Source organism: Tenebrio molitor, chromosome 9 (assembly GCF_963966145.1).
Source record: "Tenebrio molitor chromosome 9, icTenMoli1.1, whole genome shotgun sequence".
Classification (NCBI taxonomy): Eukaryota; Metazoa; Arthropoda; class Insecta; order Coleoptera; family Tenebrionidae; genus Tenebrio; species Tenebrio molitor.
The window spans coordinates 6024647-6049534 of record NC_091054.1 but is presented as its reverse complement, the minus strand read 5'-3'; the positions used below and the strand labels follow the sequence as shown (position 1 = coordinate 6049534).

Here is a 24888-nt window from a genome sequence, read left to right as displayed (position 1 = left end):
GAGTCCCTCCGTGTTTGTGCCGTCGAAAGGGAAGAAAGAAGTGGCGGCTCGGTGGGACGTCGGATGAGTTAACAATCGACGTCTCATTCGATATGCCGCGGCAACATCGGGAAACCAAACCAAACAGAGGTTGCATTGTGACGGTCTGATGTCCAATATGAAAGCCGTCAATATTGGTTTAACTCTAGACTCGGTTTACCCGTATAATTGGCGAAATATTGGTTCAGTAAATAGGGGCATTATTCGGTAATGAACCGTGCATTAGACGCCGTCGGGGGTGGAAAAAATCAACAGGGAAGCTCTCGGGAGCCTATTCAATTTTTGACCGAAGGATCGATACGGAAACCAATCGCTCTTGTATCGGTGCTGACACAAACGGTTTAACTTTTATATTTTTCGATTTTAGCAAAACTTATTTATTTCAAGGAATAACTATATCGTGATATTTATTATAGACTGTCTCTTCTGGTTGCCAAAATAAAACGCGTTTAATCTTAACTTGCTTGCCACATAAATTTTCGTACATAGTTGTCATACTTATTATCTACAATCATTTTGAATCACCCAATATAAATTAATGATAATCTTTTGTCATTTGGGTTGGTGATAGGATGATTAGGTCCAGCAAATGTCATGGGAGTTTTCTGAATAAGTTATATGTTTTGTAACGAATTGGGAAAAATTCGATAAAGAAATTCACCTACTTTAATAAAACAACAAAATTTCGAATTTCAACTTCATTGGGCAGAAGTGAATGAGCGAAACAAATCTGAGCCATAAACATCTTAAACGCTGAATATTTTTTTATTCTTGAACCAATTCGAAATATCATTCTATCGGATGTTCATTTAAATTTCCGGTCAAAGTAGGCGTTGAAGAGTCGATTGTGAACGCACTACGGATTACAGATCACGGATCAGCTATTTAAATCTTACGCTTTTACACGAGTGGTGCGTTCACAATCGACTGTACGCAAACTTTGACCGGAAATTTAAATGAACACCCGATACATACAACGTGTGTTTATAAAATCTCATTAGAACCATAATTCTGTCCAGTGCATTTAACACAAAAGGTGTTTTAATTTTTTTTTTGGTCAAATTTAAAGTACATACATATATCTACCGGAAATCACATGACAACTTTTGTCATTCATATTTTCAGTATTTAGACAAGCAATCGCCAGATGAATAAATACAAAAATTTCTAAAATGGTGCGTATGTCTAAAAAGTTAGCACCAACGATGGAAAACTGTTTTATTTTTCTGCTGATGTAGAACCAACACGTAAAAACATTTTTTATGTTAAATATTAAATTAAATAGGTAGTTAAAATGTTTTTATTTTTTAGAAATTCCGAATAGATAAAATTTATTTAACCTAAAGAGTTGAAAAGTTTTGTAAAATAAACCAGATTTTATTAATTATTACTTAGGAAACGAGGTCTTTAAAATGAACGAGAAAAACGCCAAAGTTTCTTTGGCATTTAAAAATAGTAGGTAAATAAGTTCTGAGTGAACTATAAACTTTATAGAACCGGCTCATTTTATCAGAATAATTTCCAGAGAAATATGAGCAATATTATCAGTATCTTGATATGCAAATTCCTGAATTTTTGTTTTATTGTTACTCAAGTGTTAAACATAACCATTATGATTTATTATTGTAAACACTGTGTAAATTATTCCTTTTTCTTTTTCCGAAATGACTTAACATTGAAGTTATTAGAATGTTTACAAAAGAAATATCTTCTTTAAAATGAATAAACCAGTGAGAACCTCTATTATTTATACGTTATAAAAATCCAGTGTTTTTTTTAAATTTCACCTCGTAGTAGACGTTGAAGAGTCGATTGTGAACGCGCCACTCGTGTAAAACGTCAGATTTTAAGCAGTTGATTCGTGATCCGTAACCTGTATAGTGCGTTCACAATCGACTCTGCAACGCCTACTATGAGGCGAATTAAAAAAAACACCCGATACTTGATCGTTTCGGATAGATCCAGTAATGTAATAAAACTGATCCAAGATATTATGTAAAATTGTGAATTTATCATGCTCTTGAAGCTAGTTCATTTCATCAAGGAACAGCCAGAGTCAAATATCACGACTATAGATTATATGTTTTATTACAAAGAAGTAACATCATCTTCCCGTGACAGGGTTAATCCATCAGTGTTTTTCTCACAATGGGCAAAGTGAGTCTGAAAATTCCCGAATTCTTCATTTCACTTCCAATAAAACTCATAAATACAGTGACAGTCAAAATGCATGGACTACTTCACTTTGCAAATAAAAACAAAACAAACCACTGATGCAAATGAGAATTACTAATACAAGCTTGAATAATCCAACAATTTTTAACTCACTGTGAATAATTAACATCATGATTCATGACTTACTAATTTTTAATAATTTGAAGTCGTAATCTCGGACCCGACATTTTTATGATTCTCTTCTTTGCAACGAAATAAGTGCGCTCGTCAACTATTTCCATTACTAACCCAGATCTGATTACGATTCTGCTGGATTACAACTAATTACGTAAATCAGTAGATTACGCTGATTATTACAATTACGCATGATTGCGTCCGTTTGGGTTCGATTACCATCAAAACATAATTCAACTTGTGTACGCACGACAACATTATTAAATTTTATTAAGCGATTTCGCTTAATTACTCAAAGTTATGCACAATTACGTTTGATCACTTAGGTTTACGACGACTGATTATAATTATTATTACAATCGACGACAAATAATATTTCAATTGCCACATGCAGAACTTGAATGACACCGACAACACCAAACACTACACTCACCGAGCGGCGGTTATGTAAATTTAACTTAAACTGTGGTTTCGCTCACTTTACGTAAACATAAACTAAAGACAAACAAAGAACACTACGAACGCAAACACGGTTCTGATTGTTTGTCTAACCATCAACCGTACGTTAATAAATTACGTTCAAAATTGCCATAGCAATCGTAACGTAAAATCAAACTTTATGAATTGTGTTGCAAATTCAATAGTAATAATCTATAAATAAGACGCTAATTTTCGTAACGGTTAATACCTCCTCCGCTAAACTGCACTTCTAGCTCGTAACTTTTAATCAACATAACCAAACACGGAGCATCAATATTTCATTAATGAAAATTAAACAAGCTTTATTATCAAGCTTTTAGAATGAAGTTTTTAGGCTTGTTAGGTGAAAAATGTACTATTTTATAACAAAAGTACTATTTTAGTCGAAGTAGTATTTTTCGGTTTGGATATCTGGACGAAAACGTCATCTTTTCTTCAAAGCATTATTTTTCGTCCTAGGCCGAAAAATATTTTTCATCCGCTATATTGTCAATAACACACAATAACACTCAGGGTTGTTAAGGAAGTTTTTAACAGCTCGTATTTTTTCAAAATTATTATGAATCAAACGTCACTTTAACAACGGAATGAAAATTTTTACGAGTATTTTTATTGCAATCGACTAAAAAATAATCTATGATACATGGACGAAAATAATATTTCGGGCTCATTGCTGTTGCTGCACTTAGCTTTGCCTCGTCCAGCAATTTCCAGCAAATCGTCCGAAATATTTTCTTTTTCATCCTCATAACATAAATAACTATTTTGGGTGGTTTTTTTTTTAATTTTATTTTTATAACATCTCATTAAGATCGGTTTTGTTGCAAACCAGGCCATATAAATTTGATCCATTATTAATCTGTCGGCCTGGAAATTTTTGCCTCATTTATATTTATTAACCTAATTTAAACATCACCCTTCGAATTAAAAGTCAATAAAAGGACGTTCTACTTACAGACATGCAGGATCGGTTCAGTTGCCATCTCGTGAACGAGCTCGTCGACGAGTTCACTGTCGTCAGGATACAGTTCGTGTTGTGAAATTTGCAGATGGAACTTTTCCAGTGTCGTCGAATTCTCTCTGCAACCAAGAAAAAGAAGGTATCTTTTGAACTTCGTCGATAAATTGGAGCGATTTAAATTAAGACGAGCACATTTCGGCGGAGTTGAGTAAACGATGAATATTGCAAAATCGTCTTTTCTCTCCGAGTCACGAATGGAAAACGGAGACGTTGAACCCGATATGTTCGACGTCAATAAAAGTCGAATTAATTAACGTTCACTGTTCGCACAAATCGCCCAAACGTAATACGGTTGAGGTATCAAATTAGGCGCGAACAATGACGGGATGATGTAGAAACCTGTAATAACATCGTTCGTAGGTTTATCAGGACTGTACAAGGCTGGCATTAGCATACAAACTGGCGACATCCCCCTCGACATCAAGACATCAACCACCTTTTGATCCCCGAATCAGATCGGTCGCATATCGATATTAAGTGATTGATTGCGGGTTTGCGTTCGCACCATGAGAACGAAAAGCCAATAAAATTATTTATAACTTTGAGAAAAGTGGATTTTCGTTGTGCGGATTCGGTGAATTACCGCCTCGTTAAGTTGCGGCACGTTTCCAGTTCATTATACAATGAATATCCTGTTTATTTACTGTTTCCCAAAATCTCCAATTTAAATATGATGACACCTACATATGTGGCACACGGCGAATCAAAATTTTAATAGCTATGCAGAAGAATTTCTTCACGGCTGTCGTTAAAAGCAACGGCCGCGAAATTGGATTTCGCGCCTGTTTTAGGTACGCGAAGTGCTCGTTCACAAAAAAAAATCTTCGAAATGCTCTGCATGGTCTGCCGGTTACAAGATCTGGATATACGTTTTTCAGCCCTTTTTGCTTTCCTTTTTTACAAAGGGGGCAAATTTTGTCGCTGATTGACGGTAACTATCGACTCGTTAAGTTGCGTGGCGCACACTGTTGATTATGGCGTCGATTTATCATATTTACGTGGACGCTTTGTCAACCTAGAAGCGACAACTAATTAAATTATCTCTTTGTCAACACGACACGCTCGTCAATAAATAATTTTGGCCTTTATATGTTCATTATTTCACTCATCAATATTTGCGAATGTTTATTAACCGTATTGCTGGGAACGGTCCCATAAATATTTACGGTCTGTTTCTAAACGCGACGCAGTCAACAATGAAACTGTACATTTTAATCGCAAGAACTGTCGCAAATTCCACGTTTCGACACTATAAATAAATTATCCATCACCAAAGAAACAGAACTAGTCAGTACAATTCGTAATTGAAAAATCGAATTTGATGAAATTTTCAATAATGTTGGCTGTTTTCTTAATCGATCGTCTTAAAAAGTCCTTAACGACAAATAGCGTTAGTAGTAAAATGGGACAAGGATCTGAAGGTCATTGCTGTTGTAATTATTGACATTGAACGACTTTTTTTCGGTTTTGAGACGAAATGTTTAAGAATTATCTGATCAATAGTCAATCGCATCAAACAACCAAAGAAAAATCAAATTATCGACGAATGCAGCTCATCAAATATTTATTCAAAACGTAGTATATTTCCATTCCATTCGAACTGATGATGGACATAATGAATGCAAGTATTGTGAATTTGATGCTCTTTAACAATACTCATGAATCCATTCATCAAATTATTTTTCGATTAATTGTCCGCGTATGCAGAAACTACACGTTTCAATTTGTGTTTTCCACTAATTAACAGCATGCATTTCTACTCTTTGAACTATGTAAATGTTTGTGTTGGAATTTGTTAAAATAACACTTTCGTTTCATGATTTTAAACAAAAACCTTTCAAAATGGAATACCATGTTATAAAAAAATAATACTGGCAAACAAAACTGTATTTAATTTTTAAATGGAACATGATCTGTTTGCCCGGCGCATCCACCATGTTCACTTAGTGAATTACAGTAAAACCTTCTTCATCCTTACAAATAATTGGTGGGACGATGCCGGATAAGAGAAAAACACGGATAACTGAATTTCGATCTTTAAAGTTTACTTAAGCAAATGTTGTGACGAGCCAGTTCAAACTGGGGCTCGTCTTTCACATTTTTCAATCGTTTCTCTTTGTTTCTCCGATGTTAATGAAGTTCTTTTCCGTGCTTCCCACTTGTTTGTTTGAATTTTGTGGAAAGACTGGATTAGAAATTATTAACATGAACATCAACATGAACTAAAATGGGTCAGGCATTATAAGTATATTTCAAAATTTCAAAAAAGTATATATCCTCCCACGCATTAGTGAAATCGCCGGCAGCACGGATTATTAAGAGAGAGAACCGGGCAGTGAATTAGTTTCACCGTCACGCGTCATGTCACACGCTTCGAGGTGAAAGGTTCATTCGAGTAAGTTCGGGGGAGCCGAGTTTAGCCGAGCAAGCGAGAAACAGTTAACTGTGCGTCATTTTCATTTTCATTGTGTTGTTAAGTTTAAGCGATGTCAGTGCAGAGCTGCAGGAATAGCCATATACCGGGTGTATTATGAAAAACCTTCGGTGCTATAACTTCCTTATTTTTTATCCGATTTTAACAAATGATACGTCAAACAAAATCGTTTTAGAAACACTATAGCCTGACATGCTATGATTTTTTTTTAACATTATATTTTTTGACAGACCCCTAACTTTGTTTTTTTAAGTTGCATTGTATATTTTTTTATCTTTATTCTGATAGATGTTTATCTTCTGAATACATAAACATTAAAATAAAAAATAAAAAATTTGTTTTTAATAAAAAAAAATAGAATTTCCAAAAATCAAGTAACCATAACTTTACCATAGCAAATGTTTCAAATTACCTCCATTCTCTCTAAGGCACATTCGACACCTTCCACTGACGCCCATTGCGGCGTTTAATTAATAAAAATTCTAGTAGTATTTGTTCACATACTGCTACGATTCTTTTTATTAAATCATCTCTGTTATTAGCTGGAGTCAAATAGACATTGTCTTGAATGTCCATAGCTGTCTTAGTCACTTTGCAAAATTAGAATGCACTTTTATTACTGTTTAATGTGACTGCTTAATTTAAAAAAAAATACATGATTTTTTAATTTCTTCTTTTTGTTTCTATGCATGAGCATGGTTGTTTACATTTTCCTATTTAAAATAAAAATCTCTATAAAATTGAGCAAAAAAAGTTAATAGTGCCATTTGAAAAAAAAAAGTTGACTATCATTTGTCAAAAACAGAACTCAAGAACAAATATTGGATCAATTCAAATTGTAGCCCATTTAAAACGATTTTGTTTGACATATCATTTATTAAAATCGGACAAAAAATAAGGGAGTTATAGCACCAAAGGTTTTTCATAATACACCCGGTATAAAAACGATAAAGACACGACAAACACTGTAAATTCACAGATTGATGTAGTATTTAGTATTATACAGGGTCTCCCAGAACTGGCGGACCAAAATAATACGGTGAATTCATCATCTTCTGGGAATAATAGGAAAAATGTTCAAAAAAATCTATCTTAAATAGTAATTAATTAGGAAAGAAGCAATTTAAACTGACCAATGCTGTTGTTGATGTTAAGTTACCTATTAATTAGTTTTCCTGCTTTATTTATAACTATGGATACATTTCAAATGATGCATATGCATTGTTGGGTATCCGCATTGATTGTGCAATGACGGACGTTTTTAGGTTATAGTATTTTTCAGGTTATAGTATTTCTGCTAGGATGTTCCCTATTGGGAAAACGAACTGCGTACTCCTGAGGAGCAACTGTGGCACTCTCATCACACTGTCCATATAAGACAAGCATATCAAAATATTCTGAAGCGGTAAACATTACGCGTTTTTAATGACTTGTCAGAATTGTCAGAAATAATTTATTATGACATAATATTCAATTATAATGTCTTTGCAACAATCAAATTTGTTTCGATAGTTACCAATATAATTTTTTAAGGTAATTTTATATCTACACGCGATTGGTCAATTAAAAACGTTCTTATTTTAAAATCCAATGAGGATGGATTTTTTAAAAATATTTTTCCTATTATTGCCAGAAGATAATGATTTCACCGTGTTATTTTGGTCCGCCAGTTCTGGGAGACCCTGTATACTGGGTTATTCATGCAAGATGACGAGCGTGCCAGGTAAAAATGCAACCCAAAATACAATTTATAAAACTATCTCGATCCCTATTACATTATCATAATGCACATAAAACAAAGATAGTTTTTGACGTCAGCCTAATGAATGTCAAGTTCTGACAGAAAAATACATCATGTCGGTTCTGTCATCGTTCATTATTACTAAATTTGAACGAAGAATGCAATGACAGATATACCTTTCAAACCAATTAAATACCTACTTACTTGGATTCCAGATTTAATTTTTAAATACCAAGACACAATGAATGCTTTGTAAAATGTATTTTGGGTTGCATTTTTATCTGGTCACTCTCGTCGTCTTACGTGAACAACCCTGTATATTACTTAAAATCAATTAAGAAGAAGTTTTCACTTCTGTCGTGCGGTCTTAAACACACTCTTTTTTTTATTCACCGTTCACATATACAAATGTTTCTAACATCAAGTTGGCGTAGCGGCGCACCTAAGTAAAGCGCTCAGCCACCTACGATGTTAGAAACATTTATAATAAATAACCCTGCAGTTCATAGAGTAAATCGAATATATTTTTTTCATATTAATTATTACCTAGTCAATAAACCAATACCACCAATTAATCAGAATCAATTCATCCATATTCCATTTAATTAAATTATTGCCTCGTGCTAAAAATAGTCCGTTCACAACGAGACATTTTGTATAATAATTTGATTTAAACAAAGCGGACGTACGCTGAATATGAACAGACGTGACGATAAAAATGATAAAATCCTTTTGCAAACAAATGTGTTGTTTTTAAAAACGCTGCTTTTGCCGGACCGGAACTTCTTTTTCAGTTGTTTTTATAGTAACACAGTTTGATAGATAATCAAATTTTGAGGAAATAAAATAAGCGAACAATATGACGATACAAATCACATTTCCGGGTGACCGAACCCGATAAACCAATTCCACTTGAAAAGTGGATCGTTGTATTCACGATAGGTTTGGCGAAATATCGCGCGGAAATCGTTTGAAAAAAAAAAAACTATGTGATGTTTAATTCACAATGTGCGTCATAAACTGAACTCTGCAACAACAGAGCTACCTATTCTTGACAGATTTGATCGAATGGACCTGGTCCAACCACAACAGCAATGTATAGAAAGCGAACATGGTCGACGCAAATTTGTAGTGAATTTTACGGGGTTAATAATACTTAATTAGTTTAACAAATTTAGTAAAACACAGACAACATATTAGTCGATCGGTGGTGTTGATGGGACAGAAAATCGACAAGGACAAAGTGTCACTAATTGGCCACTGCCAGAAATCAAAAACCGCCAAACAATTAAATCGAGATTATGACAGGGGGGCGGGATCGGTTTTAATCCCCGCTCGAAGCGGGGTAAAAAGGGGAGGTCGAGAGCTCGCGACCTTTGGCATCTGACACCTCGGAAACAATTATTTTAATGTTATTGTCGTCGAAATTAGAAGCGGCGAAGTTAATCAACTGCGGCTAAAGTCGGATTAAGAGTATAATCAAATATCAATTAACACAGTTAGGTCGTGAAAAGGACCGACGTCATTACGGCGGAGGGCGTCGCGACGCTCTCCTCATTGTCCCGGCCGCCATATTCAAATTTAATTTATTATTCCATTATTTTTAACTCGACTCCTTAATTTATTTAGTGCGCGAGCAAAGTTTCTCATTTAAGTTTTAATTGTTTGATTTTGATCCGGTAATTTTTCGGACGCTTCCGGTAATGGCTTTGGCGAATTCCTCGCTCCGGTTGAAATTCAAAGATGGAAAAACCATAATTAACAACTTCAATTATTCAACAAAAAACGCGACGCCGCCTCGGCCGCTCCCCGAGTCGGATCTTTTCAAAAATTACGTGCCCCACAAACAGCATAGATAACGAACGGTGGCCGGTGTGAACGCCGCCGTCGACCTGGGGGCGGGCTTTATTACGCCGAAACGTCCGCGATTTTTCCCCACTTCATCCACAAACAATTCGCACCGAAACTAGTTTAGCTCCGTTTGCATATCGAGTTTCTTTCACGCGAGTTCGCCGCCGGCGCCGCCACGAGGCGGCGGTTGACCAAAAGAACAAAGAGATGCAATTTCAGCGAGAACCATATGAATTTTTCAAACGAAAAGCCGAACAAGATTCGTGTTTTCTGTTCGCGTTTCAAACAACTTTTAACGAACAAGTTGTGCAAAAATGGCGGATGCGCCGGGACAACGCCGACAAAACTTTTCAATTTGCCGTTTTTATTTTGTATCATAATTGAGATCCAAAGATTTTAATTATGTCGATGTACAAAAAATAAAACCGCCCACGACGAGTCCTCGAGCCTGAAGTTGAGTTGTGGTCGACTGTCTAAAATTGAATAGAAATAAATTTCCAATTTTATTGCATCGTGTCTTCGCAGTGGGTATTCTTTGCTTTTCGATCAAATAACAGGCTTCAATTTTTTGATATAAACACCTTTCATTCGTCCCTATCATCTTATTAAATTTGTCAATAACGTCGCCAGGGGTCGATATCGACCCACGCCGCATCACACTTGTTCAAATTTATTATTTAATGTGTTTTCACTGTTAATGTTATGTAAACTTCGTTTTGTAAATCTGTTATTGTTTTATTGATTAATTTTGATAATTGACGAAATACTTGATGGTTTGTAAAAGAAGTTTCTGCTGACAAGTATTGAGATAATAAAAAATTAATGAATGACTCTTGAAATTGGTATTTCTCTCGATATGCATTCCAATTTTTGCTTCAAAACTATTGGACATGCAAAGACTGAAAATTTTTATGAATGCCTCCAAACAGTTTTTATTATTTATATCAATTAAAAATACTGCTAAAAATATAGATTGATTCATTTAATAATATCAATAATAATAATTTATTCGTCTTAAAATACATAAAGTGGTGCGTTCACAATCGACTCTTCAACGCCAACACCCAATACTTGACGATAGAAAGTGGGAAACGGTCCATGGTCAGAAAAGTGCGTCCGAAAAAGAGTTACTTCTCGTCCGCATGGGAGTAGGTACGTAAAATTACCTTTTTCATTAAGGACCAGAAAATAGATGTTTTATGATATTTGAAGACAGAATGAACATCTTTTTTTATCGAGAAAGGACGTGTCAAGAGCAAAACGTCTAAATAATCGACCTGCATCAATAAAAAATTATTGAAAGTAACGATTTTAAGAAGTCGAAACCCGTCACTAAATAATTAAACAGACGCATAAAGTCGTATATGAACGGCACCGTCAGCAACTCCCCTGTAACGAAATTAACGCGGAGTAGGGTCACGCGAATTGGTGGATGCGCCGGGTTTTAAAAATTAAAACCATCAATTATGCACGAGAACCAATCCTGAATGTTTATTACGGCTATCGATTTCGAAGTGTGTCGTCGAATGGTCAAAACCCGGTTAGACCCCGACCGAAACTAACACCTTTCGGCCCCATATTTCAGGGGTTGAGACGTTTGAGTAAAAGATGGTTGACCTGGTGGAGGCCAGCTCAGCAGACTACACATAATTCAGCCAGACAATGTCGCAACGAAATCAAACGAAAAGAAGAGGAATCGTCCCTGTCAAAGACATGCACGGCCCCCGCACACAACTCTAAAATCGTATTAATTTTTTTTTTTGTGTGGCTCGTTTAATATTTCTGTCGTGTCATCGTCATCTGCATCGTGCCGGAATGACACAACACTACTCGCGGCCAACCCCGTTTCGCGACATGACTCGTAAACCACGCCCGAAACGATTGCAGTCATCATCATTTAATCATGATACTGATGGTGCCAACTGTGGTGGCGAAACGGGTCGATCTTCATTTTTCTTTTATTATTCATGTTACGTATTCGCACCAAGATTCGCATTGTCGCCGCTAACGGTGAAGTTATTAAGACGGTTTCACCAAAGAGAAAAAAAATCCTTTCGGGTGAAAAAATCCGAACAATTAAACCGGCTCGAATAAAAAGTGAACAGTCAAGTCCCGATAAGTGTGGAGGGTTGTAGATGTTAATTTAAAGCAAACGAGGGATGGCAGAGAGATATTTCCTTACTCGTGGAGACTCCCAGTGACATTTCTAACTAGGGGTGGCTCGTAAAATACTGGCGTAGCATTCCTATGTGGCCATATGTCAACCCTTCCCAGGTACACGCTGCAGTGTCTTCATTAACACCACAAAGCTATTAGCCACAATCCAAATTGTGAATTAGTCTTAATAACGGCCGTGTTTTACCATAAATCCGTAATCCGTCTTTAAAAAGGATAGTTAGCCGGGACCGTCGTTTCTTCGGTGCTGCGACCCGGATTATCAATTCTTAATAATCTCATTGAATTTAAATAACCGCTTCCATAATTCAGACGTCTGGGATATGAGGGTTGAGGGTTTAATTTCCGCCATCCGAACACACTCACATCTGTTTTATTTGGGTCACTCCTCGATCTGGTTATTTAATCGAAATTGTTGAATTAAATTTACGGCCGCAACATAAAACGAAAGACAGGATGATTGCTCATTTTAATGATATTTTATACCGCGAAGACGTTAAATATTTTACTTTAATACTGAGTAATAGCTGGAATGTCTCCATTTAAAAAAATATGAGGTGATAACGAAGCATTAAATTTCTTTTCGTGGGGACGATAAAATTTCACGACTTTGTCCCCTTCCACACTTGCATAAATTGACGGAATTACTTCTACTTTATCACATAATAAACGCCACTCGAATGGAGACGTGGAAAGTATAATTACGCCGAACTTGAATTTTAAACAAATTAAATGAGTTTGTTTGAGCTCCGCCTCAGGTGTATCTGCGACCTTTTCTCTTCCATCCCCCGAAAGAACGAAAAGAAACCGGATGGCACGATTCTCTGTCCGATTCGGCTTCACGCAAACAAATTTATCTCGACAAATAAAGGAGAGATTAAGTGTCGTTATTTAAAATGCTCATTGTGTCTGAAATGAAATTGAATCTTCAATGCTTTATCATGAACACGGGGAGCGGCGACATTTTTCAAAAGGGAAAAAGTATTGTGTTTGGCGCTTCCGGAACGTTTCCGTTTGAATATTTCTCTCGCCCCCCGAATTGAACAAAACACACCTCGACTGTACACGCACTTGCGTTATTTATTGCGTCGCGTTTAATTGTCGCACTCTATCAGATTTTTTTGTAGTATAGTCAGTGTCGAATCGAACCGTTGTCTTAGCTTGAGCCGCGTCGGTTGTGAAAATGTGTCGGGACGACAGCATTATTGGACGATCTCGTTGCGGAAAGTGGCGCGAATACGTTTTGCAGTTTATTTAAAAACGTGGTGAAGATGGCGGTATCTGTGTTCACGTCGTAAACGCGGTTGTCGATTCCGGTCGTCGAATAAAGTATGCGTTTTTGCGACATTTGCGATATTGGCGCGGATCCGGCAAGAAAACCAAACACGCTAATATTTCATAAGAAGGGTTCGGAAACGCCCCGGCCCGATCCGAAATTTATTATAGATACACGGAGTAAATGGTCAACATAAACCTTTTAAGATGAGAAAATCTGCACGGTTCGCCGCCGTCCTTTTCTCGTGCGATGCTGAACAAGGGAGACGGACGGTGCAGTTTGGGAATATTCAAATATCCGGAAGGGCAGTAAAGTTGGCGGTGAGGGAAAGAGACGGACATAGAGGGTCATGCATACGAATTGGCTGTAATACGGGAATATATTTCCGATATTACCGCACTGTCTTACCTACTGATAACACGGCCACCGAATGGGCATATTTCATACGAGGGAAAAACCGATGCGATTCGCATCGGACCGGCCAGGCACGTCCCTCCAAACACTCCCGGACAGAGTTCCCGACTTGATTTTTGTTAATTTATGTTTTTCTACTCATCTTGGAAATTTCCAACTATTTTTGGAAATTTCCATTTACGTTTTGGAAATTTCCAATTAACTCAAAAAATACACTCAGAACTGATTTGTCGCGTTGCGCTCGTAAAATAACAATGTTGGACAAATCGTTGCCGTGTAATCTGGCCTTAATGAGCGACACGATTGAAAAAACACGTAATTTTTTATCGAACCAGACGGAAAACATTTGTCATAATGAGAAAGACAATGGTGCGATTGCATATCGTTCCTCGCTTTAGGAAATACCTACTCATACACACGCATTATCGTCATCGTCATCTGTATCTGACGGCTCTAGTTACAATAGCTCGAGATGGCAATTGGGCCTTTCACAGGAATAATTAAGAACAAATGATTGTGTTTTTTTTTGTCGATTGTAACTTTTATTGTCCGCGTACGTTACAAACCGCTTTCGTATTGCCCCGGAAAAATGATTAATTTTCACCTGGGGAACATTTTAAAAATGTCGTTTACCTGAATTTATGTTTTCCTTGCCATACATTATCTAAATGGAAATCCTCGGGTTGTTAGTACACTGTATACAAACATGCAACGTATAAATAAAAAAACGATGGTGTGTTTACCTGGTTAAATTTAGATGTTTGGATTTTTTTGTTAAATATTGTTCAAACACCGCACTTTTTCGATCCTAGATTATATTCCAGATTGCCTTTAAAAAGGCATTTTGCTGTTACGGCACACCAGGGGCTCCTACATCTGCCGTCGGTGGTAAATCAATAATGATCTAGGGAAGCGCTTGTTTTAAATGTGTTTTAGCAGCTCAAAAGAACGAAAGTGAAAACACGAACCGTGTCCACGCAAATTATTTAGGGCGAAAGATTGCAACGTGACGGGACATTAAAAAATACATTTTTACCAGAAACGAACAGCACCAGAAATTCGTCCATTTTTGTTTACACGTGTAACATAATTTATGTAACAAGTCCATAATATAATGCTTTATTGGACGAGTCGCTGCGCTCGCTCGTCCATAAATAGAAGAGTCCAATAAAGCATCATTATGGACGAGTTGCATACAATATTTTATGTTCGACTGCGTTATCTGTTCAAATTACAAAAAAATAACAGTGACAGCAGGTTTGCGACTTTATTTATTACAGTAGTACTTATTATTTGGAATAATAAAAAGTAAACAAAATTAAAAGTTACCTATTTTTAAAATTTGCACAAAAGAAACCACATTTTTTCATTTTACAATTTTATTTACACTCATGAACCAATAAGCCGTGTCGCTACGTATTTTTGCACAGCGACATCTAACAGCACAAATTCCAAAAGCGATCAACCAAAAATTTAAATCTAGTTGGCGATTAACTAGAAATTTACCTTACCGTCTTGTTTATCGAACTAGTTCGATAAAGTGGTAGTTTATGGCCTCAAAATAACGTCATAAACCATCTACATTTGTCACAGTCGAACATAAAGCGAGTTGTGATCTGGCGTAAAAGCGATGTTGTGATTGTGTGTCAAAGCGATATTGTGACTTAAAGCGCAAACTTCAATTCGGTGGATGTAAAACCTGCCAAGTTTAAAAATATTTATACTGATAACGTTAACAATTTTTCTTTGGTCCGTTGAATAAAAACTTGAAAGCTGCTGCTGCATCAAAGAGAAGCTTGAAGCAACAAACGGAAACTTCCGGATGCACCGCATTACTTTTACGTAAATTTTTAAACTTTCAATAATTAATCTGACAGTCGTTTCTTGTACTACTAGTTTGATACGACGTTGATAGCAACTGAAAGTTCCTAATTGTTGTTTGTGTACACTCGGGTGCAACAGGTGGTTAAACTTTGCAACACAAAATTTCGTCAGTGTATTCTCCAAACAGACCTCAGCTAAATTTCTTGCTGTAATTTGTGTTTCTACAAAAATTACATCAATTAGAAACATGTAAGCGTCTTGTCATCTTTTCTGTTCCACAAACGTTCTACTGGAGTCAGATCTGCGCGTCATGGTGGTCAATAAAACTCTAAATGTGAACGTAAATTAATGTTTCTTGTTTTTGTAACATGGAAATTAAAGTGGTTTTTCAATATTTCTTCTACCGAGCTTTTGACCGCCAAGAACAAACAAAATTCAGGTGGCTCGGTGGCCGCATGGCTGTCGGAGAAAGTACTCCGAGGTCGCGGTCCCGATGCTAGTGGGTTCGAATCCCACCGAAGGGGGAGGATTTTTTCAAAGGAAGGAACCTCCGCCCGGCCATGGATGTGTGTGTATGTCAATCAGGGGCTGACGGTAGGGTGGTGGAAGGAAGAATCAACACTCTTTCGGCCACCACCGCGAGGTCAGCACGGGTTCGAGTCCCGTCGGGAAGGGTGCCCATGGGTGTATAAATGTTGTTGTGTATGTCTGTGAATGTGAGGTGGAATGGGCGTGGGTGGCCGGGGAAAGTGCCCCGGAGCCCCGTCGCATCACCGATAGGCAAAGGAACAAGGAAAATGAATTGGAAAAACGGCCGACCGAAAGGTACCGTAAAAGCCGTATGGCAAAAAACGGGAATGGCAATTAAAAAAAAAAAAAAAAAAAAAAAAAAAAAAAAAAAAAAACAAACAAAATTCAATTATGAAATGTACGCTTTGCGTCGTATATTCAAACGCAAAGGACTTTTAAAGTGGAAAATGAAAAATGTTGTATTTATTTATTCCGAAAGGACAAGCTAGTTGCTCGAGGCGAGTGATAAAATAGCGAAGTTCTAACCACACAAATAACGTACGCTTTTCAGAAATTAAAGATGGCAGCTGTGCAATATTTTAGTTGCAATGTGCTCTTATACGACGTCCCATTTTATATTAGTGCCCAGGTATATCATCATAGAAGAAGCGCGTTCAAACATAAAATTTTGTTTTAAGAGTTCACATTTTATTATTTGCATTCGTTACGGCGTTCTATTGCCACCGTATTAAACCTATTAAAACAAAACACAAAAAATTTTTACTTTCACGACACTTTCCGGTATCAATTTCTCAACGTAAAAATAACGTTTTGACAAACAACGTCGACGACTTGTTAGAAATGGAGCGCGCGTGTACATTTTTTAGTCTATTTATGTGTTAGACTTTGCAGATAGGTAAAATCGGAGCAATAAAAAGTTCAGGACTTGGGGGTGGAAGAAAGGATTTTATGCGGAATCATAAAAAGGGGCGAGTGGCTTAAGATTTTATCATCAAATTTTACGAGAAGCTCCCATGTAAGGCTTGACAATGCAATACTAAATAATATCGTCTGTTCAGGAGCGACAACGACTTTAAATTTTTATCAGGACAATTTCGGCACCGTCGTCGGAGTATTTTTTTTAATAAGCACTCTTATTAATAGGGCAAGCTGAAGTGTTAAAAGGGGTGAAAAACCTCATCGCATTAGCCACACTGAAATATTCATTAAGGGCGCGATACATTATTTAAAAAATTTCCATATTACTAATAGGTCGCTGACAGCTCCACGTAGCGAAAACATCGCCACTCACCCCCAAATTAAATGTTTCATTTATTAGGACCCGCAATAAGCTCGGTCTGATCTACGACGTACGCCATTTGGTTATGTACCAGAAGGTTTTCATTCAGCTGTCAATATGTCCGCAAGTTTAACAATTAAAACAGTGTCCCGTTATCAAAACATTAAAAATAAATTTCAGTTGTGGTGATTGATGCCGGACGTTCCTTCTTAACGTTACTCCATGTAACTAAGTGGATTTATTAATGATGCAGATGTAAATTGGGCTCTAATTGTGACCCTGTCGACTGATGTTAAGTCCGCATTTACATTTCACCAACATTATCCGAATTCGGCAAATAATTTTGTTGTTTCCACCGTACCGTGTCCACTGCCATTACCACTACTCGTCGAATCGACCAATCACGTTCACGGACACTCGATTCCGGGACACTCTCCATTAGTTTTTGATTTTCCATCGTGTTGCAGAGGAACATGTCAATTCGATGAATGATTAGCTGCAATTTACCACGTTCAAGGCGACACAGTTTTTAAACGAACAATGAAAAAAGCAATGGCAGTAAATTATCAAAACTGAATCAAACTAAGTATTTCACGATCGTTATCGTTCAATTTGCTGTTATTATAAAAACAAAATTAAATTACAGATAAAGCTGAATATTTTCCGAACTCAAATTCGAACCAAATAGTGAGATGAATACTTAATTATACCTACCAAATTTATTATTTCTTCAATTTTCTAGTACATATTTGGTTGATTAAAAGTCATTATAATATGTACATTGTATATTTTTCTTTGGTAATGGATTTATCATTATTTTTTATCTCAAAATGAGAGAATACATAAGTGCAAATCAATAATGATCAATTATTATTAGGTAGCTTTATGTTCTTCAAGAATTCTCACCGACGTATTTTCTTTGGTTTGTGTCTCAAAACAATTTTTTCTGATTTCTTCTTTTTCTCTTACTGATTTAACAAAATAATCCAAAATTGTATCATCACAAAGCGTATATTTATTTTTTTGTCATTTTTTGTTAATACTCATGGCAGGATAAGTTTTTGTGATTTTTCCAGAAAATCTGTTAATTTATCTATTAAATTTTAACCACGGTGAATTTTTATCTAGTGTATTGTAATGTGTAATATATTATTTATTTTTTATTTATTTATTAAATAATTAGGTTGTCGTATTGCAGGGCAAACCAATCAAATGATTTACGACAAAAGGGTGTAATTTATCAATAAAAGGATCATTTGCCTTCTAGAAGCCTCTTATTTATAGCGCTATTATAAGTGGGACCCTAGCCAGCCCGATTCCGACAAATCCCATTGTTGCATAATTTACAACCGTTCAGTTGCGCCGATCATTAATAAAAACAAGTTTTGATGAGGCAAAAATATTCAAAATCTAATTCATATTTAACCGATACTTCGCAAATAAACTATTGAGGGTAAATCCATCAGGGTAAAAAAATCAGTATTAAAAAATTTGATATAAAATTAGTTTTTACTATTAATGAAAACGGTAATTTTACGTAATCACAAGCAGACGAAAAGTAACTTTTTTCCGGACGCTGACCTTAGCGCCATCTGTTGGTTTGTTTAGTAAGTTAGCAACGAAACCGACAAAACCGATAATTGTTCTGTCACCATAAATTATCTAAATAAGTACATACATAATTGTATTCCAAATAGTACATTTCTAGTTTTGTTGGCAAGCTGACAATAAATACTATAAAAAAACTTAATACATACTCGTATGTATTAATCAATTTACCTGTTTGAAAAAGTTAGATACAAAATAAATTTGTAATTTCTCCAATGATGTCTTTTGTTTTGTAGTTCGTGCGGTCGCCTAAAAAATTTAAAGTGCCTTTTGTCTTCTCCTGTTTTCAAGCCTCGGCTGCGCCTCGGCCAGAAAACTCAGACTCGACGAAAAAGATGCACTTTTCAGCGTTGATACACAAATAACTACTTTTTTTTAAATTATAGTCAAAGGACCAAAAATAGAACAGACAAAAGTTATCACGTGACTTACGGTATACCTCAAATTGTACATTTAAAAAAATCCGAAAATGGAGTTTCTGTTCAGTATAGCGAAAAAAATGTACGTTTTGTGTACTTTATGTAAAAAAAATACAAATAAGTGACAAACAAAAAGTTTATTAAATTTTTAAATGGTAAAGGTCCACCTGTATATCATAATCATTGAATTTTTTTTAAATTTACAGAAATAAACAAAATTTAAAATTTTGTGCCACCGTTGGTAAAACCCACTCTATCTGGTAAACTCCGACCCATTTCGGACGAAAACAACCCACGCCTGCTTGCCCCAAGTGTAAGTCCCTTATTCACCCCCGAAACACTTCATTACTTCAAGATTTTCCCTATTTACTGTCTACCGTATAGGCCTCGTACAAAAACCGATAATCTCTTCTTGGGTCCGCAGCAAATTAAGTGTTTTTGGTTCCGTTTCAACGAGCGACACTCATCCGACTGACTCGTAAAAGTTTCCAACATTTTTTTTCGCAAATAACTCAACCGTTCATAATTAACCCGAAAACGGAGAATCGAGTGGATCTCGCTGTCGTAATTCCAACGTCCACCGCAGAATTTCAAGTTTCATGTGAAAGTTCCGTTTGCACCACAGCATTACACGTAACATTACAAGGATTTAGTTGGCCAGAAGTTGGAAACATCCATAGACGGACTAAAATTCGGGAACAACAAACAGTGTATGATTTTACAAGCCCCATCTCGGAGCTGGACGCCGCAAAAAATAATTTTTTCCAGCGAAATTTCCACAAAGCAAAACGAAGCTACGAGAAATCTTCAACAATTCGGTTCCCTCCGCGGGGACACGAATCTTTTCTTTGATTCTGCAATTCAGCTCGCCCCTTTTGTCCTCGACGACAACAATCTTATCACTCACTGTACCCCATCCTGCGCCCTCGCACTCGTCCACTGTCCGCGCCGCTCCCGGTTAATTTTCGCGCAGCACAAAACGCCGCCAATTCGACGACTGATTAGCCGCAGATTGGCAAAACGGTCGGTCCGATCGTCGATTTTATGCCGTGCGTCGAAATTGGTTGTATATGGGCGTCCCGACGCCCCCTCGCCGCCGATCGTCGAGTAAGTTGTAACAGCCTTGTAAAGCACTCAGCGCTTTAAGCGTCGCCCGGGGCGTCGACAAGTGCTCCCCGCCGTCAGATTTCGGTATCCAAATGTGGTTCCGGTACCCATAAAGGGAGCACGCGGGGCGGCCACCTGCCGAATTAAATTGATACACCCCGTGTATCGGGGGCGAGTCGGACGACCCGGTTTTATTACGCACCGTCTCCGGCTGCCGGTTTTATTCTTGATGGGATTTCGGGGGGGACGGTATCGCGGCATATTTAAGTGGTTTTTGGTGTTGCGAAGCGCAGACGGAAAACACAGGACGTAGACGCGCCCCTTACCGATAACATGTAAAATTTCGAAGGGAATGATGGCGTTAATGCGCCGCGGAAACGCACGACTCCGGATTATTTTGACGGGGTGATGTTTGCGACGAGGTGGCCACGCCGATTTCAACATTTTTGACGAAGGAACGGACAGACATCCACACCCACGAACCTTCACCAATAGAAATGACATTGCGGAGAGCCCACAATTAACTACAAACCATTCCAACAGAGACCACCATTCAAAAAATTGCTCCAAAAATCGCACAGAATTATTTCGGGGCTTTGAAATAATCATAACGAATCAACGATCAAATTAATTCCGTTGCATACATGAATAAATAAATATCTGAAACAATAGCGTTAAAACAGATTCGGTGTCTTTTTGATGTTCGCTTAATTTTACAGAATTGATACAGCCCTTTTAATTTCCGTTCAGCAATCACAAAAAAGCCAATTTGTTAGAGTTTTCGTCGTATCTGTCATCCAGATCGAATAAAACAAGTCATGAAGTAACCAACAAAAGAAGACGTTAACAGCGACGTCCTCGACAAGTAAATTAATTCCCAAAGTATTCTTCTTTGAGGACGAGAAGAATGTGGTTTTTTAGAAATTTGAAAGCTTTAAGAATTCTCCGAACCATATCGTCATTGTATAGAGCGTTCAAAAAATATGTGGTCGTTGGTGGTTGCTTTTGTAGTATCAACTGTCAAATTATAGACGACAAACTTCATTTGATCAGCGAATGAACAGTGGTATGTTTTTTTGCAAAAGAGTTTGGTTTTCAGAATTAACGAACTGGAATTTTCCTGGTTTTCTTTTTGTGACAAGATGGATTTTACTTTAGAACAGAAACCTTTCATGGTGGAATCTTATTTTCGTAATGGGACAAAAATGAACGTAGTTTGGAAGTACCATTTTAAAGATGTTAGGAGAAAGAGTGAAAATGGATCCATCAAATGGAGGTATCTTTATCTTCTTATTCTAAAGGTAATAGATTTATATTTATCCAAAATTAACTGTGTGCTAAATAACTTTTATTTTAAGATAACATCAGCATCAGGAAGAAATTTTACGACCATTTTTAAATGAATAACGCGATGATAAACTGCAGGATGCAACTCCTCGATTGCATTTATCGAGCTCTGGCAATGCTAGAAAAAAAGAGTCGTAATACAGCGGTTGTTTTTCCTCCACGACGTGTGCTCTGGTTTTATGACCACACCTCAAAAACTCGATATTTTTAGTTGCAGGTAATAACAGAAACGCACTTAAACAACACGTAAGAGATAAGATTGGAGAAATAAACAATTGTCCACAACGTGTTTTGAAATGTTTTGCTTTGTAAAAAGTTAAATATGTATGTTCAAAATAATGATCAGTGTGAGGTTATGTTTTGATGGCAATGTCAAAGCAGCCTGATACATTTTTTATTTTACATGTAAAATCAACAGCGCCATCTGTCCAAAAGTGTCAGCTGTCATTGTCAACTCTTATCCTAATGAAGGTCCAGTTTTCTCCGCATTAAGATTTTATTAACTTAACCTAAGCCGAGTTCAGGCCGTAACACCGAACGAACATCTCGTTTATTTACTTTTTAATGAATCACGCCGTGTCATAAATCCTGGGCGAAATAAAGTTTTCATGATGCTAATGGTTTCCGAGCCGTGTAACACGTCCTCTGGATTACTAATCTGTTCCGCATCACATCCCGTCAAATCATCAAGAATTACGATAAACAACCTGGAAAACCGCCCCCGATAAGTCACTAACCTGACGGCGATCTTCCTCATTTCGGCTATCGTGGGATTGTCGACTTTCACCAGGTCCCCTTCCATGCTCCTCTGTATGACGGGGTGCACCCTGTCGATTTCCACCCTGTGCTTCTCCCTTTCGTTGCTGTCCAACATAATATAATCCATCAAATCGCCGAAGTCGTCGTGTTTTTCTTTCGTTTCTTTGCTGGGGGGCGGCTTCTTTTCCGACAGTTCTTTCAAGCTGTTGGGCGCCGGCTCCACGGGAGAACTCTCCTTGGAGGCGTTCGTGCTGCTCGCACTGCGGAGAAAAAAATGTCATTTAAAATTTGCATATAAATAATCATAAAACTGAAATTGAGATTTGGCTGCACTATGCATTTTTCGATTCATTCTAGTCAACAGTTGAATGTCAAGTGTCATGACTCTGATTAGTTTGGGATCCTTGCGACGAGACGCCACTGCCCAAGAAAGACAAATGCTGTTTACATGAAGGAAATTATGCAAGCAACAATCTATTCTGAGAAAGTTTTAAAAAAATTATCGATCTTGTTGACTTGGTTGCTGTTTAATTTAAAATGAGTAAAAAATGTAATTCGCCGACAGCTAAGGCAAATCTGTCTGATTTGTTTCTATTTACGTTCGTATTTATCGGAAATGGATAATGAAACAATCAAACAGGTTTTTTTCCTTCAAAAACATTTAAAAATTGTTTTGTTCGTCGCTTTTCAAACTTTATGTGTTAAGGAATTTATTAGCGAGCACGAAATTACTATATTTAACGAAATAACCTCACCTGACTAAACAAAAGGACTTAGAGAACAGTTAAAAGTTAAAACGAACATGTTTTAAAACCATAAGGCGTCGAGCGTCGTCGTCAAATTTGTCAAAATTTTACCAACATGGCGGTTGCAATACCAACCTAAATCATAATTCCCCAAAAGTCGTCGCGATTGTGCAATTTATTATTATTGATTTTCAATGTTATTACACAGCAAACAATAACAAAATAATAAACATTAGTCTTTGTTGACGTTATGGTTGACACCGACGTTGCACACGACAATATTTGATGTAATTCAATTTTCGGAAACAAAACAATTTAACACACAACGTTCGCAATTTTTCCGGTGCAGAGTTTATTGTTTGCATGTTCCGGCATTACCGGAATGACAATATGTATTTACGGTCGGTTTAAAAAACAGGATTTCGGTTGAGATGTCGCAACCAGTTAGGCAACCAATTATACATCGCTCGGTGCAAAAACCCCAAAACAAGACCGATTACACCGCAACGGAACAGTTCCAATCAAAATAAAAACAGAAAAGATAATCGAGACCCAATTTGCTCCCTCGTACCATTTTGTAATTGAATGAAATTGGAACTTGGCGTGACATTTCATTTGTTTCCTTTCACACGTTATTTCCATAATCATGTTGCTGGAGTTTAATAAAAATGTTATCTGTAATGGAAGTTATTACGAGTTGTTCCACCGACAGGGGGTGAGTAGGGAGGTTCGATAAGTCGATTATGTAACGGTGCAACGGGCATTAAACGCTTGCAAGCTGTTCCCTATCGCGACTCATTATCATAACAGATTACAGGTTTCTTAACTATTGGTACACTTTCGTTTCATTCATCTGCACAGTGGGAACAATTCCGAATGGAACAAAGCCGTTTCCGAGATTATTATTAATTCGCATAGTTGTGTTAAAACCGAAACTTGTCGTGGTTTTCTCTTTTATTCAATTTGCGGCACATTCACACAATTTCTCCTCTATTAATCGGGACACCACCTGCATTACCGTTTTCTATTAATGCACTTATCGCTCGTGGCACAGGTCCAGCACGGACCTGCCAACCGTTCCAGATTTGTTTTTTTCCCTTCCGTGTGACAGACAATGCAACATTTCAATGGGAACAGCTCGGATTATTCAGGGTATTCCAAGGTTAGTTTCGCAAGAAACGTATCCAAGTGAGAACTGTGCTCTTTCACTGCCCGAGAGGAGAGAAAAATATTGGATTGGATTGGAAGCACGCGGCACAGTTTTCCTCGACTTCCTGGGCGAATAATAAGTCTCTAATCCGACATTACTTTACATAACGGTACAATAACGCTTGCACTACTAATAGACCTGACTCGTCAAAGTCATGTCTGAGATGACTCCCACGACTCAAATGTACAAAGTGCACTTTGATCCCGATTCCTTTTTGATCGCTGACCCTTAATGTCGTAATATCGATCCTCACGGAATATACTCCGTTCCGAACCGTC

The 24888-nt window shown here is 37.1% G+C and overlaps 1 protein-coding gene across 2 annotated transcripts in view; it reads right to left on the bottom strand.

The window, feature by feature from the left end:
- The window catches only part of LOC138138062 (extracellular serine/threonine protein CG31145), a 112754-nt gene that overhangs the window by 36052 nt on the left and 51814 nt on the right, over positions 1 to 24888 (bottom strand). For both annotated transcript variants that reach the window (XM_069057791.1, XM_069057792.1), the window contains exons 3-4: positions 22633 to 22914; positions 3824 to 3948 (exon numbers count right to left, since the gene is read on the bottom strand). In XM_069057791.1, coding sequence (XP_068913892.1) covers positions 3824 to 3948; positions 22633 to 22914 — 407 coding nt within the window. The remainder of the gene's footprint in view (positions 1 to 3823; positions 3949 to 22632; positions 22915 to 24888) is intronic.